General features: G+C 47.6%; 1 protein-coding gene across 1 annotated transcript in view; it reads left to right on the top strand.

Moving 5' to 3' along the window:
- Positions 1-13,662, top strand: part of atp6v0a2b (ATPase H+ transporting V0 subunit a2b) — an 89,329-nt gene that overhangs the window by 13,452 nt on the left and 62,215 nt on the right. The window contains exon 2 of the mRNA XM_038817773.1: positions 1,647-1,747. Coding sequence (XP_038673701.1) covers positions 1,647-1,747 — 101 coding nt within the window. The remainder of the gene's footprint in view (positions 1-1,646; positions 1,748-13,662) is intronic.

Genomic DNA, 13,662 nt, shown 5'->3' with positions numbered 1-13,662 from the left:
AGCTGCATACACACAGACCTGCCGCTGTCTGTAAAAGCTGCACAACACAGACCTGCCGCTGTCTGTAAAAGCTGCATACACCACAGACCTGCAGCTGTCACTGTAAAAGCTGCATACACACAGACCTGCCGCTGTCTGTAAAAGCTGCATTACACACAGACCTGCCGCTGTCTGTAAAGCTGCATACACACAGACCTGCCGCTGTCTGTAAAAGCTGCATACACACAGACCTGCCGCTGTCTGTAAAAGCTGCATACACACAGACCTGCCGCTGTCTGTAAAAGCTGCATACACACAGACCTGCCACTGTCTGTAAAAGCTGCATACACACAGACCTGCCGCTGTCTGTAAAAGCTGCATACACACAGACCTGCCACTGTCTGTACAAGCTGCATACACACAGACCTGCCGCTGTCTGTAAAAGCTGCAGACACACAGACCTGCCGCTGTCTGTAAAAGCTGCACACACACAGACCTGCCACTGTCTGTACAAGCTGCATACACACAGACCTGCCGCTGTCTGTAAAAGCTGCATACACACAGACCTGCCGCTGTCTGTAAAAGCTGCATACACACAGACCTGCCACTGTCTGTAAAAGCTGCACACACACAGACCTGCCGCTGTCTGTAAAAGCTGCATACACACAGACCTGCCACTGTCTGTAAAAGCTGCACACACACAGACCTGCCGCTGTCTGTAAAAGCTGCATACACACAGACCTGCCGCTGTCTGTAAAAGCTGCATACACACAGACCTGCCACTGTCTGTAAAAGCTGCATACACACAGACCTGCCGCTGTCTGTAAAAGCTGCATACACGCAGACCTGCCGCTGTCTGTAAAAGCTGCACACACACAGACCTGCCACTGTCTGTAAAAGCTGCACACACACAGACCTGCCGCTGTCTGTAAAAGCTGCATACACGCAGACCTGCCGCTGTCTGTAAAAGCTGCATACACGCAGACCTGCCGCTGTCTGTAAAAGCTGCACACACACAGACCTGCCACTGTCTGTAAAAGCTGCACACACACAGACCTGCCGCTGTCTGTAAAAGCTGCATACACGCAGACCTGCCGCTGTCTGTAAAAGCTGCATACACACAGACCTGCCGCTGTCTGTAAAAGCTGCATACACACAGACCTGCCGCTGTCTGTAAAAGCTGCATACACACAGACCTGCCGCTGTCTGTAAAAGCTGCATACACACAGACCTGCCACTGTCTGTAAAAGCTGCAGACACACAGACCTGCCGCTGTCTGTACAAGCTGCATACACACAGACCTGCCGCTGTCTGTACAAGCTGCATACACACAGACCTGCCGCTGTCTGTAAAAGCTGCAGACACACAGACTTACTTTACAGCATTTGGCAAAAGATTGTTGGACAGGTTAAAAGACCAACTGTAGCCTCCGCAGCAGATTGGATTTGCAATGAGAATGCCGTCAGCTTTTGAAGTTATAGAATGCAAATCAGAACAACAACAAAAATGTTCCCCGTCAAAGTGGGGCGACTCTAACCCGATGTGCAAACCTTTCTTTAGAATAGGGAATAATATTGGGTTCATGATAGGCCGAGTCGTTGGTCAGATTGCTTTTTCTCAACTGTTCTTTTCTGATGACCTTCGAAATGTTATTTTTCTCTCTTTAGCTTGATCTTTCCCACCAAGCGCAATTCGAGGAGTTTCCTTCTTTGGATAAAGAGCCGCTAATGGATTATACGAATATGCAGAGACTCGGAGCTAAATTAGGGTAAGTCAGCACACCTGGCCTGTCAGCTGTGACTCTCCTTCCATTGTATAGCACCAAAAAACTGAATTATCCGCATATATGAACGAAGCAATTTTGAATTATGACTGGAGTTATCCGACATGTGGACATTGCTGGCAAGGCCAGCGTTTGGATCAGTAATTGGCTAGCTGAAAGAAGACAGAGGGTGGTGGTTGATGGCAAATGTTCATCCTGGAGTTCAGTTACTAGTGGTGTACCGCAAGGATCTGTTTTGGGGCCACTGCTGTTTGTCATTTTTATAAATGACCTGGAAGAGGGTGTAGAAGGATGGGTTAGTAAATTTGCAGATGACACGAAGATCGGTGGAGTTGTAGATAGTGCTGAAGGATGTTATAGGATACAGAGGGACATAGATAAGCTGCAGAGCTGGGCTGAGAGGTGGCAGATGGAGTTTAATGCGGAAAAGTGTGAGGTGGTTCACTTTGGAAGGAGTAACAGGAATGCAGAGTACTGGGCTAATGGCAAGATTCTTGGTAGTGTAGATGAACAGAGAGATCTCGGCATCCAGGTACATAAATCCCTGAAAGTTGCCACCCAGGTTAATAGGGCTGTTAAGAAGGCATATGGTGTGCTAGCCTTTATAAGCAGGGGGATTGAGTTTCGGACCCACGAGGTCATGCTGCAGCTGTACATAACTCTGGTGCGGCCGCACCTGGAGTACTGCGTGCAGTTCTGGTCACCACATTATAGGAAGGATGTGGAAGCTTTGGAAACGGTACAGAGGAGATTTACTAGGATGTTGCCTGGTATGGAGGGAAGGTCTGACGAGGAAAGGCTCAGGGACTTGAGGTTGTTTTCGTTAGAGAGGAGAAGGCTGAGAAGTGACTTGAAAATGAAAATCGCTTATTGTCACGAGTAGGCTTCAATGAAGTTACTGTGAAAAGCCCCTAGTCGCCACATTCCGGCACCTGTCCGGGGAGGCTGGTACGGGAATCGAACCATGCTGCTGGCCTGCTTGGTCTGCTTTAAAAGCCAGCGATTTAGCCCAGTGAGCTAAACCAGCCCCTTAATAGAGACATATAAGATAGTCAGAGGGTTAGATAGGGTGGACAGTGAGAGTCTTTTTCCTCGGATGGTGATGACCAACACGAGGGGACATAGCTTTAAATTGAGGGGTGGTAGATATAGGACAGATGTCAGAGGCAGTTTCTTTACTCAGAGAGTAGTAGGGGTGTGGAACGCCCTGCCTGCAACAGTAGTAGACTCGCCAAATTTAAGGGCATTTAAGTGGTCACTGGATAGACATATGGATGAAAATGGAATAGTGTAGGTCAAATAGGCTTCAGATGGTTTCACGGGTCGGCGCAACATCGAGGGCCGAAGGGCCCGTGCTATGTTCTTGTTCATCCCTAATTGCTCTTGAACTCAGTGGCTTACTAGATGGGGTTTTTCCAACAATTGATAGTTTCATGGTCACCATTACTGAGATTAGCTTCATATTCCAGCTTTCGTAGTGGGATTTGATTCCGTGTTAGCAGGTAAATATTGGTCCTTTAGGATGAGAAGGGAGATTTAATAATGGAAGATGAGGAAATGGCTGAGGAACTGAACAGGTTTTTTGGGTCGGTCTTCACAGTGGAAGACACAAATAACATGCCAGTGACTGATAGAAATGAGGCTATGACAGGTGAGGGATTTGAGAGGATTGTTATCACTAAGGAGGTAGTGATGGGCAAGCTAATGGGGCTAAAGGTAGACAAGTCTCCTGGCCCTGATGGAATGCATCGCAGAGTGCTAAAAGAGATGGCTAGGGAAATTGCAAATGTGCTAGTGATAATTTACCGAAATTCACTAGACTCTGGGGTGGTCCCGGTGGATTGGAAATTAGCAAACGTGAGACCACTGTTTAAAAAGGGAGGTAGGCAGAATGCGGGTAATTATAGGCCAGTGAGCTTAACTTCGGTAGTAGGGAAGATGCTGGAATCTATCATCAAGGAAGAAATAGCAAGGCATCTGGATGGAAATTGTCCCATTGGGCAGACGCAGCATGGGTTCATAAAGGGCAGGTCATGCCTAACTAATTTAGTGGAATTTTTTGAGGACATTACCAGTGCAGTAGATAACGGGGAGCCAATGGATGTTGTACATCTGGATTTCCAGAAAGCCTTTGACAAGGTGCCACACAAAAGGTTTCTGCATAAGATAAAGATGCATGGCATTAAGGGTAAAGTAGTACAGTAGTCCCCCTTTATAACGCGGGTGTTGGGGTCCAAGACAGCCACCCGCGTTGCAACCGAGCCGCGGATATCCATGATGGGGGTTTTAAATTTATTTAAAAATCTATGCTAGCGCTTCCCATTGAGAGTCTACGGGGGGCGGGGGAGAGGTCAGACCCCCGTAGACTCACAATGGGAAGCGCTAGCATAGATTTTTAAATAAATTAAAAACCCCCATCGTGGATCTAATTAAAACAGTGTCAATTTCAGCGGCCGGCTCACTTTGATCCGGAGAGGGAAGCTGCTCTCTCACTGAAACAATCAGCCGGCCGCTGAAATTGACACTGCCGGCTGCTCTTCCCTCCAATCCAACTTTTAATGTTTCTGATTGGAGGGAGAGAGCAGCCGGCAGTGTCAATTTCAGCGGCCGGCTGATTGTTTCAGTGAGAGAGCAGCTTCCCTCTCCAGATCAAAGTGAGCCGGCCGCTGAAATTGACACTGCCGGCTGCTCTCTCCCTCCAATCAGAAACATTAAAACTTAAAAGTTGGATTGGAGGGAGAGAGCAGCGGGCAGTGTCAATTTCAGCGGCCGGCTCATTTTGATCCGGAGAGGGAAGCTGCTCTCTCACTGAAACAATCAGCCGGCCGCTGAAGTTGACACTGCCGGCTGCTCTCTCCCTCCAATCCAACTTTTAAGTTTTAATGTTTCTGATTGGAGGGAGAGAGCAGCCGGCAGTGTCAATTTCAGCGGCCGGCTGATTGTTTCAGTGAGAGAGCAGCTTCCCTCTCCGGATCAAAGTGAGCCGGCCGCTGAAATTGACACAACTGACAGTGGGGTCCATAAGCCCCCCCGCGGTATATCGCGAACCGCGGTATTGCGGAGCGCGGTATAACGGGGGACTACTGTAGCATGGATAGAGGATTGGTTAATTAATAGAAAGCAAAGAGTGGGGATTAATGGGTGTTTCTCTGGTTGGCAATCAGTAGCTAGTGGTGTCCCTCGGGGATCAGTGTTGGGCCCACAATTGTTCACAATTTACATAGATGATTTGGAGTTGGGGACCAAGGGCAATGTGTCCAAGTTTGCAGATGACACTAAGATGAGTGGTAAAGCGAAAAGTAGAGAGGATACTGGAAGTCTGCAGAGGGATATGGATAGGTTAAGTGAATGGGCTAGGGTCTGGCAGATGGAATACAATGTTGACAAATGTGAGGTTATCCATTTTGGTAGGAATAACAGCAAACGGGATTATTATTTAAATGATAAAATATTAAAGCATGCTGCTGTGCAGAAAGACCTGGGTGTGCTCGTGCATGGGTCGCAAAGAGTTGGTTTACAGGTGCAACAGGTGATTAAGAAGGCAAATGGAGTTTTGTCCTTCTTTGCTAGAGGGATGAAGTTTAAGACTAGGGAGGTTATGATGCAATTGTATAAGGTGTTAGTGAGGCCACACCTGGAGTATTGTGTTCAGTTTTGGTCTCCTTACCTGAGAAAGGACGTACTGGCGCTGGAGGGTGTGCAGAGGGGATTCACTAGGTTAATCCCAGAGCTGAAGGGGTTGGATTACGAGGAGAGGTTGAGTAGACTGGGACTGTGCTCGTTGGAATTTAGAAGGATGAGGCGGGGGTCTTATAGAAACATAAAATGATGAAGGGAATAGATAGGATAGACGCGGGCAGGTTGTTTCCACTGGCGGGTGACAGCAGAACTAGGGGACATAGCCTCAAAATAAGGGGAAGTAGATTTAGGACTGAGTTTAGGAGGAACTTCTTCACCCAAAGGGTTGTGAATCTATGGAATTCCTTGCCCAGTGAAGCAGTTGAGGCTCCTTCATTAAATGTTTTTAAGGTAAAGATAGATACTATTTTGAAGAATAAAGGGATTAAGGGTTATGGTGTTCGGGCCGGAAAGTGGAGCTGAGTCCACAAAAGATCAGCCATGATCTCATTGAATGGCGGAGCAGGCTCGAGGGGCCAGATGGCCGACTCCTGCTCCTAGTTCTTATGTTCTTAGAATCAGCCTGGGCCTCTGGATTACTAGCCCAGTGAGATCACCACGATGCCATGGTCTCCCCTGAAAACAGTGACAGAGATTCACAGATGTTTACAGCATGGAAACAGGCCCTTCGGCACAGCTGGTCCATGTCGCCCTGTTTCTATCACTAAGCTATTCCCATATAACTGTCTAAATGATTTTTAAAAGACAAAATTGTAGCCGCCTCTACTACTGCCTCTGGCAGCCCGTTCCAGACACTCACCACCCTCTGTATGAAGAAATTTCCCCTCTGGTCTCTATTGTCCCTCTCCCCTCTCACCATAAACCTGTGGGGGAAAATGTTGACTATCTACCTTATGCCCCTCATTATTTTATACACCTCTATAAGATCACCCCTATCTGCTAAATTGGGGGAAGGCTAATTATAACAATATTAGGCGGGAACTGAAGAACCTAGATTGGGGGCGGATGTTTGAGGGTAAATCAACATCTGACATGTGGGAGGCTTTCAAATGTCAGTTGAAAGGAATTCAGGACCGGCATGTTCCTGTGTGGGAGAAGGATAAATACGGCACATTTCGGGAACTTTGGCTAACGAGAGATATTGTAGGCCTCGTCAAAAAGAAAAAGGAGGCATTTGTCAGAGCTAGAAGGCTGGGAACAGACGAAGCCTGTGTGGAATATAAGGAATGTAGGAAGGAACTTAAGCAAGGAGTCAGGAGGGCTAGAAGGGGTCACGAAAAGTAATTGGCAAATAGGGTTAAGGAAAATCCCCAGGCTTTTTACGCGTACATAAAAAGCAAGAGGGTAGCCAGGGAAAGGGTTGGCCCACTGAAGGATAGGCAGGGGTATCTATGTGTGGAACTAGAGGAAATGGGCGAGGTACTAAATGAATACTTTGCATCGGTATTCACCAAAGAGAAGGAATTGGTGGATGTTGAGTCTGGAGAAGGGTGTGTAGATAGCCTGGGTAACATTGAGATCCAAAAAGACGAGGTGTTGGGCGTCTTGAAAAATATTAAGGTAAATAAGTCACCAGGGCCTGATGGGATCTACCCCAGAATACTGAAGGAGGCTAGAGAGGAAATTGCCTAGGCCTTGACAGAAATCTTTGGATCCTCACTGTCTTCGGGTGATGTCTGTGAGGACTGGAGAATAGCCAATGTTGTTCCTTTGTTTAAGAAGGGTAGCAAGGATAATCCAGGGAACTACAGGCCGGTGAGCCTTACGTCAGTGGTAGGGAAATTACTGGAGAGAATTCTTCGAGACAGGATATACTCCCATTTGGAAGCAAATGGACGTATTAGTGAGAGGCAGCATGGTTTTGTGAAAGGGAGTTTGTGTCTCACTAACTTGATACAGTTTCTCGAAGAGGTCACAAAGATGATTGATGCAGGTAGGGCAGTGGATGTTGTCTATATAGACTTCAGTAAGGCCTTTGACAAGGTCCCTCATGGCAGACTGGTACAAAAGGTGAAATCATACGGGAGCATGGGTGAGCTGGCAAGATGGATACAGAACTGGCTAGGTCATAGAAGGCAGAGAGTAGCAATGGAAGGGTGCTTTTCTGATTGGAGGGCTGTGACTAGTGGTGTTCCGCAGGGATCAGTGCTGGGACCTTTGCTGTTCATAGTATATATAAATGATTTGGAGGAAAATGTAACTGGTGTGGTTAGTAAGTTTGCAGACGACACAAAGGTTGGTGGAATTGTGGATAGCGATGAGGACTGTCAGAGGATACAGCAGGATTTAGATCGTTTGGTGACTTGGGCGGAGAGATGGCAGATGGAGTTTAATCCGGACAAATGCGAGGTAATGCATTTTGGAAGGTCTAATGCAGGTAGGGAATATACAGTGAATGGTAGAACCCTCAAGAGTATTGAAAGTCAGAGAGATCTAGGTGTACAGGTCCACAGGTCACTGAAAGGGGCAACACAGGTGGAGAAGGTAGTCAAGAAGGCATACAGAATGCTTGCCTTCATTGGCCGGGTCATTGAGTATAAGAATTAGCAAGTCATGTTGCAGCTGTATAGAACCTTAGTTAGGCCACACTTGGAGTATAGTGTTCAATTCTGGTCGCCACACTACCAGAAGGATGTGGAGGCTTTAGCGAGGGTGCAGAAGAGATTTATCAGGATGTTGCCTGGTATGGAGGGCATTCGCTATGAGGAGCAGTTAAATAAACTTGGTTTGTTCTCACTGGAACGACGGAGGTTGAGGGGCGACCTGATAGAGGTCCACAAAATTATGAGGGGCATCGACAGAGTGGATAGTCAGAGGCTTTTTCAATTATTAGGGGCATACGTTTAAGGTGCGAGGGACAAGGTTTAGAGGAGATGTACGAGGCAGGTTTTTTTACACAGAGGGTAGTGGGTGCCTGTAACTCGCTGCTGGAGGAGGTGGTGGAAGCAGGGACGATAGTGACATTTAAGGGGCATCTTGACAGATACATGAATAGGATGGGAATAGAGGGATACGGACCCAGGAAGTGCAGAATATTTTAGTTCAGACGGGCAGCATGGTCGGCACAGGCTTGGAGGGCCGAAGGGCCTGTTCCTCTGCTGTACTTTTCTTTGTTCTTTGTTCTAAGCCTCCTACACTCCAGGGAAAAAGTCCCAGCCTATCCATCCTCGTAAATCTGTTCTACACTCTTTCTAGTTTAATAATATCCTTCCTATAATAGGGTGACCAGGACTGAACAGGAATGATGATTGTGGCGTGGGAGAGGATACTGGGTGAGCTGAATTTACGGTATGGGCTGGGCTGGTCCAGGCCGGGGCTGGTTCCTAGAGAGTGTTCATTCTGTAAGCACCTTGCATTATTATGTTTCGAGAAGTTTAAGTTGGAATATGCTGGTGCATGTTCCAGAAAAACCTTTTATGTCATCAGCATTTTCTCTGTTCTATTTGAAGTGGTTTAATGGGATACTTGTTCTTTTTTACAATGTCACCGTGATCTTTTTCTTTTTTCCTGTTCTTGGCATATGTGCTGTACCTCATTTGGAAACTAGACTTTCATGTCCCTCTTCTATTCCTGCACTTGTTCTGCGTCTGTCCCTTTCTCCCTCTCTGGACCTGTATATTTTTAGCCTTTTGGTAAGTTCTCTGCACACAATGGTTATGAAATGTCCATCGCCGGAGTGAGGTGCAAGTTCCCTGTACTCTACCAGTAGAGGGCAGCAGAGCAGAGCTACTGATCAGCTGTTCTGGGGAAATTTGCATACGTGCAGTGCGGTCAGCCTAAGTTGAAGGTGAACCTGCGAAGAAGACCCAAGGAGTTTGAGTAAAGGCAAGCAACCAGCAGAGGGCAGCAGAGCAGAGCTACTGATCAGCTGTTCTGGGGAAATTTGCATACGTGCAGTGCGGTCAGCCTAAGTTGAAGGTGAACCTGCGAAGAAGACCCAAGGAGTTTGAGTAAAGGCAAGCAACCAGCAGAGGGCAGCAGAGCAGAGCTACTGATCAGCTGTTCTGGGGAAATTTGCATACGTGCAGTGCGGTCAGCCTAAGTTGAAGGTGGTTTGTGGAGGGGCTGTCGGCAAGTGACAGTTAAACCCGAAACACTTCGTGAGTGTTTCCCACCCTACCTCCTCCTCTAACCAACCCCCCCACCCCACGGTGGTTGGGAAGCGGGAGCAGGGGCCTGTCGTGAAGGTGAGTGAGTGCCTTTAAATTTGCTTACCTTTCAGCGGGATCAGGGTTTGAGGTAATATCAGGTAAGCTCTTCCTTTCTTTTTCTTTTTCTTGTTTTTTTTTTTAATCTAGAGGGGATGTCAGGGAAGGCAGTACAATGCTCCTCCTGCAGAATGTTTGAGGTGAGGGACGCCGTCAGTGTCCCTGCTGATTTCATCTGTGGGAAGTGCACCCAACTCCAGCTCCTCAAAAACCGTGTTAGGGACCTGGAGCTTGAGCTGGATGAACTTCGGATCATTCGGGAGGCAGAGGGGGTCATAGATAGGAGCTTCAGGGAAGTAGTTACACCAAAGACTGGAGATAGATGGGTAACTGTAAGAGGGACTGGGAAGAAGCAGTCAGTGCAGGGACCCCCTGCGGTCGTTCCCCTGAGTAACAAGTATACCGTTTTGGATACTTGTGGGGGGGACGACTTACCAGGGGTAAGCCATGGGGTACGGGCCTCTGGCACGGAGTCTGTCCCTGTTGCTCAGAAGGGAAGGGGGGAAAGGAGTAGAACATTAGTAATTGGGGACTCAATAGTCAGGGGCACAGATAGGAGATTTTGTGGGAGCGAGAGAGACTCACGTTTGGTATGTTGCCTCCCAGGTGCAAGGGTACGTGATGTCTCGGATCGTGTTTTCCGGGTCCTTAAGGGGGAGGGGGAGCAGCCCCAAGTCGTAGTCCACATTGGCACTAACGACATAGGTAGGAAAGGGGACAAGGATGTCAGGCAGGCCTTTAGGGAGCTAGGATGGAAGCTCAGAGCGAGAACAAACAGAGTTGTTATCTCTGGGTTGTTGCCCGTGCCACGTGATAGTGAGATGAGGAATAGGGAGAGAGAGCAATTAAACACGTGGCTACAGGGATGGTGCAGGCGGGAGGGATTCAGATTTCTGGATAACTGGGGCTCTTTCTGGGGAAGGTGGGACCTCTATAGACAGGATGGTCTACATCTGAACCTGAGGGGCACCAATATCCTGGGGGGGAGATTTGTTAGTACTCTTTGGGGGGGTTTAAACTAATTCAGCAGGGGCATGGGAACCTGGATTGTAGTTTTGGGGTGCGAGAGATTGAGAGTAGAGAGGTCAGGAGCACAGTTTTGACTTCGCAGGAGGGCGGCAGTGTTCAGGTCTGTGGTTTGAAGTGTGTCTATTTCAATGCCAGGAGTATACGAAATAAGGTAGGGGAACTGGCAGCATGGGTTGGTACCTGGGACTTCGATGTTGTGGCCATTTCAGAGACATGGATAGAGCAGGGACAGGAATGGTTGTTGCAGGTTCCGGGGTTTAGGTGCTTTAGTAAGGTCAGAGAAGGGGGCAAAAGAGGGGGAGGTGTGGCGCTGCTAGTCAAGGACAGTATTACGGTGGTAGAAAGGATGCAAGATGGGGACTCTTCTTCCGAGGTAGTATGGGCTGAGGTTAGAAACAGGAAAGGAGAGGTCACCCTGTTGGGAGTTTTCTATAGGCCACCTAATAGTTCTAGAGATGTAGAGGAAAGGATGGCGAAGATGATTCTGGAAAAGAGCGAAAGTAACAGGGTAGTTGTTATGGGAGACTTTAACTTTCCTAATATTGACTGGAAAAGATATAATTCGAGTACATTGGATGGATCGTTCTTTGTACAATGTGTGCAGGAGGGTTTTCTGACACAATATGTTGACAGGCCAACAAGAGGTGAGGCCACTTTGGATTTGGTTTTGGGTAATGAACCAGGCCAGGTGTTAGATCTGGAGGTAGGTGAACACTTTGGAGACAGTGACCACAATTCGGTGACCTTTACGTTAGTGATGGAAAGGGATAAGTATACCCCGCAGAGCAAGAGTTATAGCTGGGGGAAGGGCAATTATGATGCCATTAGACATGACTTAGGATGTGTTGGTTGGAGAAGTAGGCTGCAAGGGTTGGGCACACTGGATATGTGGAGCTTGTTCAAGGAACAGCTATTGCATGTTCTTGATAAGTACGTACCAGTCAGGCAGGGAGGAAGGGGTCGAGTGAGGGAACCGTGGTTTACCAAAGAAGTGGAATCTCTTGTTAAGAGGAAGAAGGAGGCCTATGTGAAGATGAGGCGTGAAGTTTCAGTTGGGGCGCTTGATAGTTACAAGGAAGCGAGGAAGGATCTAAAGAGAGAGCTGAGACGAGCAAGGAGGGGACATGAGAAGTCTTTGGCAGGTAGGATCAAGGAAAACCCAAAAGCTTTCTATAGGTATGTCAGGAATAAAAGAATGACTAGGGTAAGAGTAGGGCCAGTCAAGGACAGTGGTGGGAAGTTGTGTGTGGAGGCTGAGGAGATAAGCGAGATACTAAATGAATACTTTTCGTCAGTATTCACTCAAGAAAAAGATAATATTGAGGAGGAGAATGCTGAGACCCAGGCTATTAGAATAGATGGCATTGAGGTGTGTAGGGAGGAAGTGTTGGCAATTCTGGACAAGGTGAAAATAGATAAGTCCCCGGGGCCGGATGGGATTTATCCTAGGATTCTCTGGGAAGCCAGGGAAGAGATTGCTGAGCCTTTGGCTTTGATTTTTAGGTCATCATTGGCTACAGGAATAGTGCCAGAGGACTGGAGGATAGCAAATGTGGTCCCTTTGTTCAAGAAGGGGAGTAGAGATAACCCCGGTAACTATAGGCCGGTGAGCCTAACGTCTGTGGTGGGTAAAGTCTTGGAGAGGATTATAAAAGATACGATTTATAATCATCTAGATAGGAATAATATGATTAGGGATAGTCAGCATGGTTTTGTGAAGGGTAGGTCATGCCTCACAAACCTTATCGAGTTCTTTGAGAAGGTGACTGAACAGGTAGACGAGGGTAGAGCAGTTGATGTGGTGTATATGGATTTCAGTAAAGCGTTTGATAAGGTTCCCCACGGTCGGCTATTGCAGAAAATACGGAGGCTGGGGATTGAGGGTGATTTAGAGATGTGGATCAGAAATTGGCTAGTTGAAAGAAGACAGAGAGTGGTAGTTGATGGGAAATGTTCAGAATGGAGTTCAGTTACGAGTGGCGTACCACAAGGATCTGTTCTGGGGCCGTTGCTGTTTGTCATTTTTATAAATGACCTAGAGGAGGGCGCAGAAGGATGGGTGAGTAAATTTGCAGACGACACTAAAGTCGGTGGAGTTGTAGACAGTGCGGAAGGATGTTGCAGGTTACAGAGGGACATAGATAAGCTGCAGAGCTGGGCTGAGAGGTGGCAAATGGAGTTTAATGTGGAGAAGTGTGAGGTGATTCACTTTGGAAAGAATAACAGGAATGCGGAATATTTGGCTAATGGTAAAATTCTTGGTAGTGTGGATGAGCAGAGGGATCTCGGTGTCCATGTACATAGATCCCTGAAAGTTGCCACCCAGGTTGATAGGGTTGTGAAGAAGGCCTATGGTGTGTTGGCCTTTATTGGTAGAGGGATTGAGTTCCGGAGCCATGAGGTCATGATGCAGCTGTACCAAACTCTGGTACGGCCGCATTTGGAGTATTGCGTACAGTTCTGGTCGCCTCATTATAGGAAGGACGTGGAAGCTTTGGAACGGGTGCAGAGGAGATTTACCAGGATGTTGCCTGGTATGGAGGGAAAATCTTATGAGGAAAGGCTGATGGACTTGAGGTTGTTTTCGTTAGAGAGAAGAAGGTTAAGAGGTGACTTAATAGAGGCATACAAAATGATCAGAGGGTTAGATAGGGTGGACAGCGAGAGCCTTCTCCCGCGGATGGAGGTGGCTAGCACGAGGGGACATAGCCTTAAATTGAGGGGTAATAGATATAGGACAGAGGTCAGAGGTGGGTTTTTTACGCAAAGAGTGGTGAGGCCGTGGAATGCCCTACCTGCAACAGTAGTGAACTCGCCAACATTGAGGGCATTTAAAAATTTATTGGATAAGCATATGGATGATAAGGGCATAGTGTAGGTTAGATGGCCTTTAGTTTTTTTTTCCATGTCGGTGCAACATCGAGGGCCGAAGGGCCTGTACTGCGCTGTATCGTTCTATGTTCTATGTTCTAACCCCAGCAGTGCAGTCCCATCATGAAGTTCTCAGTGTCTTTGTCATCAGTC

The sequence above is a fragment of the Scyliorhinus canicula genome, chromosome 1 (assembly GCF_902713615.1).
Source record: "Scyliorhinus canicula chromosome 1, sScyCan1.1, whole genome shotgun sequence".
Lineage (NCBI taxonomy): Eukaryota > Metazoa > Chordata > Chondrichthyes > Carcharhiniformes > Scyliorhinidae > Scyliorhinus > Scyliorhinus canicula.
Note: the sequence above shows the minus strand (reverse complement) of the source record. Positions and strands in the feature narration are given on the sequence as shown.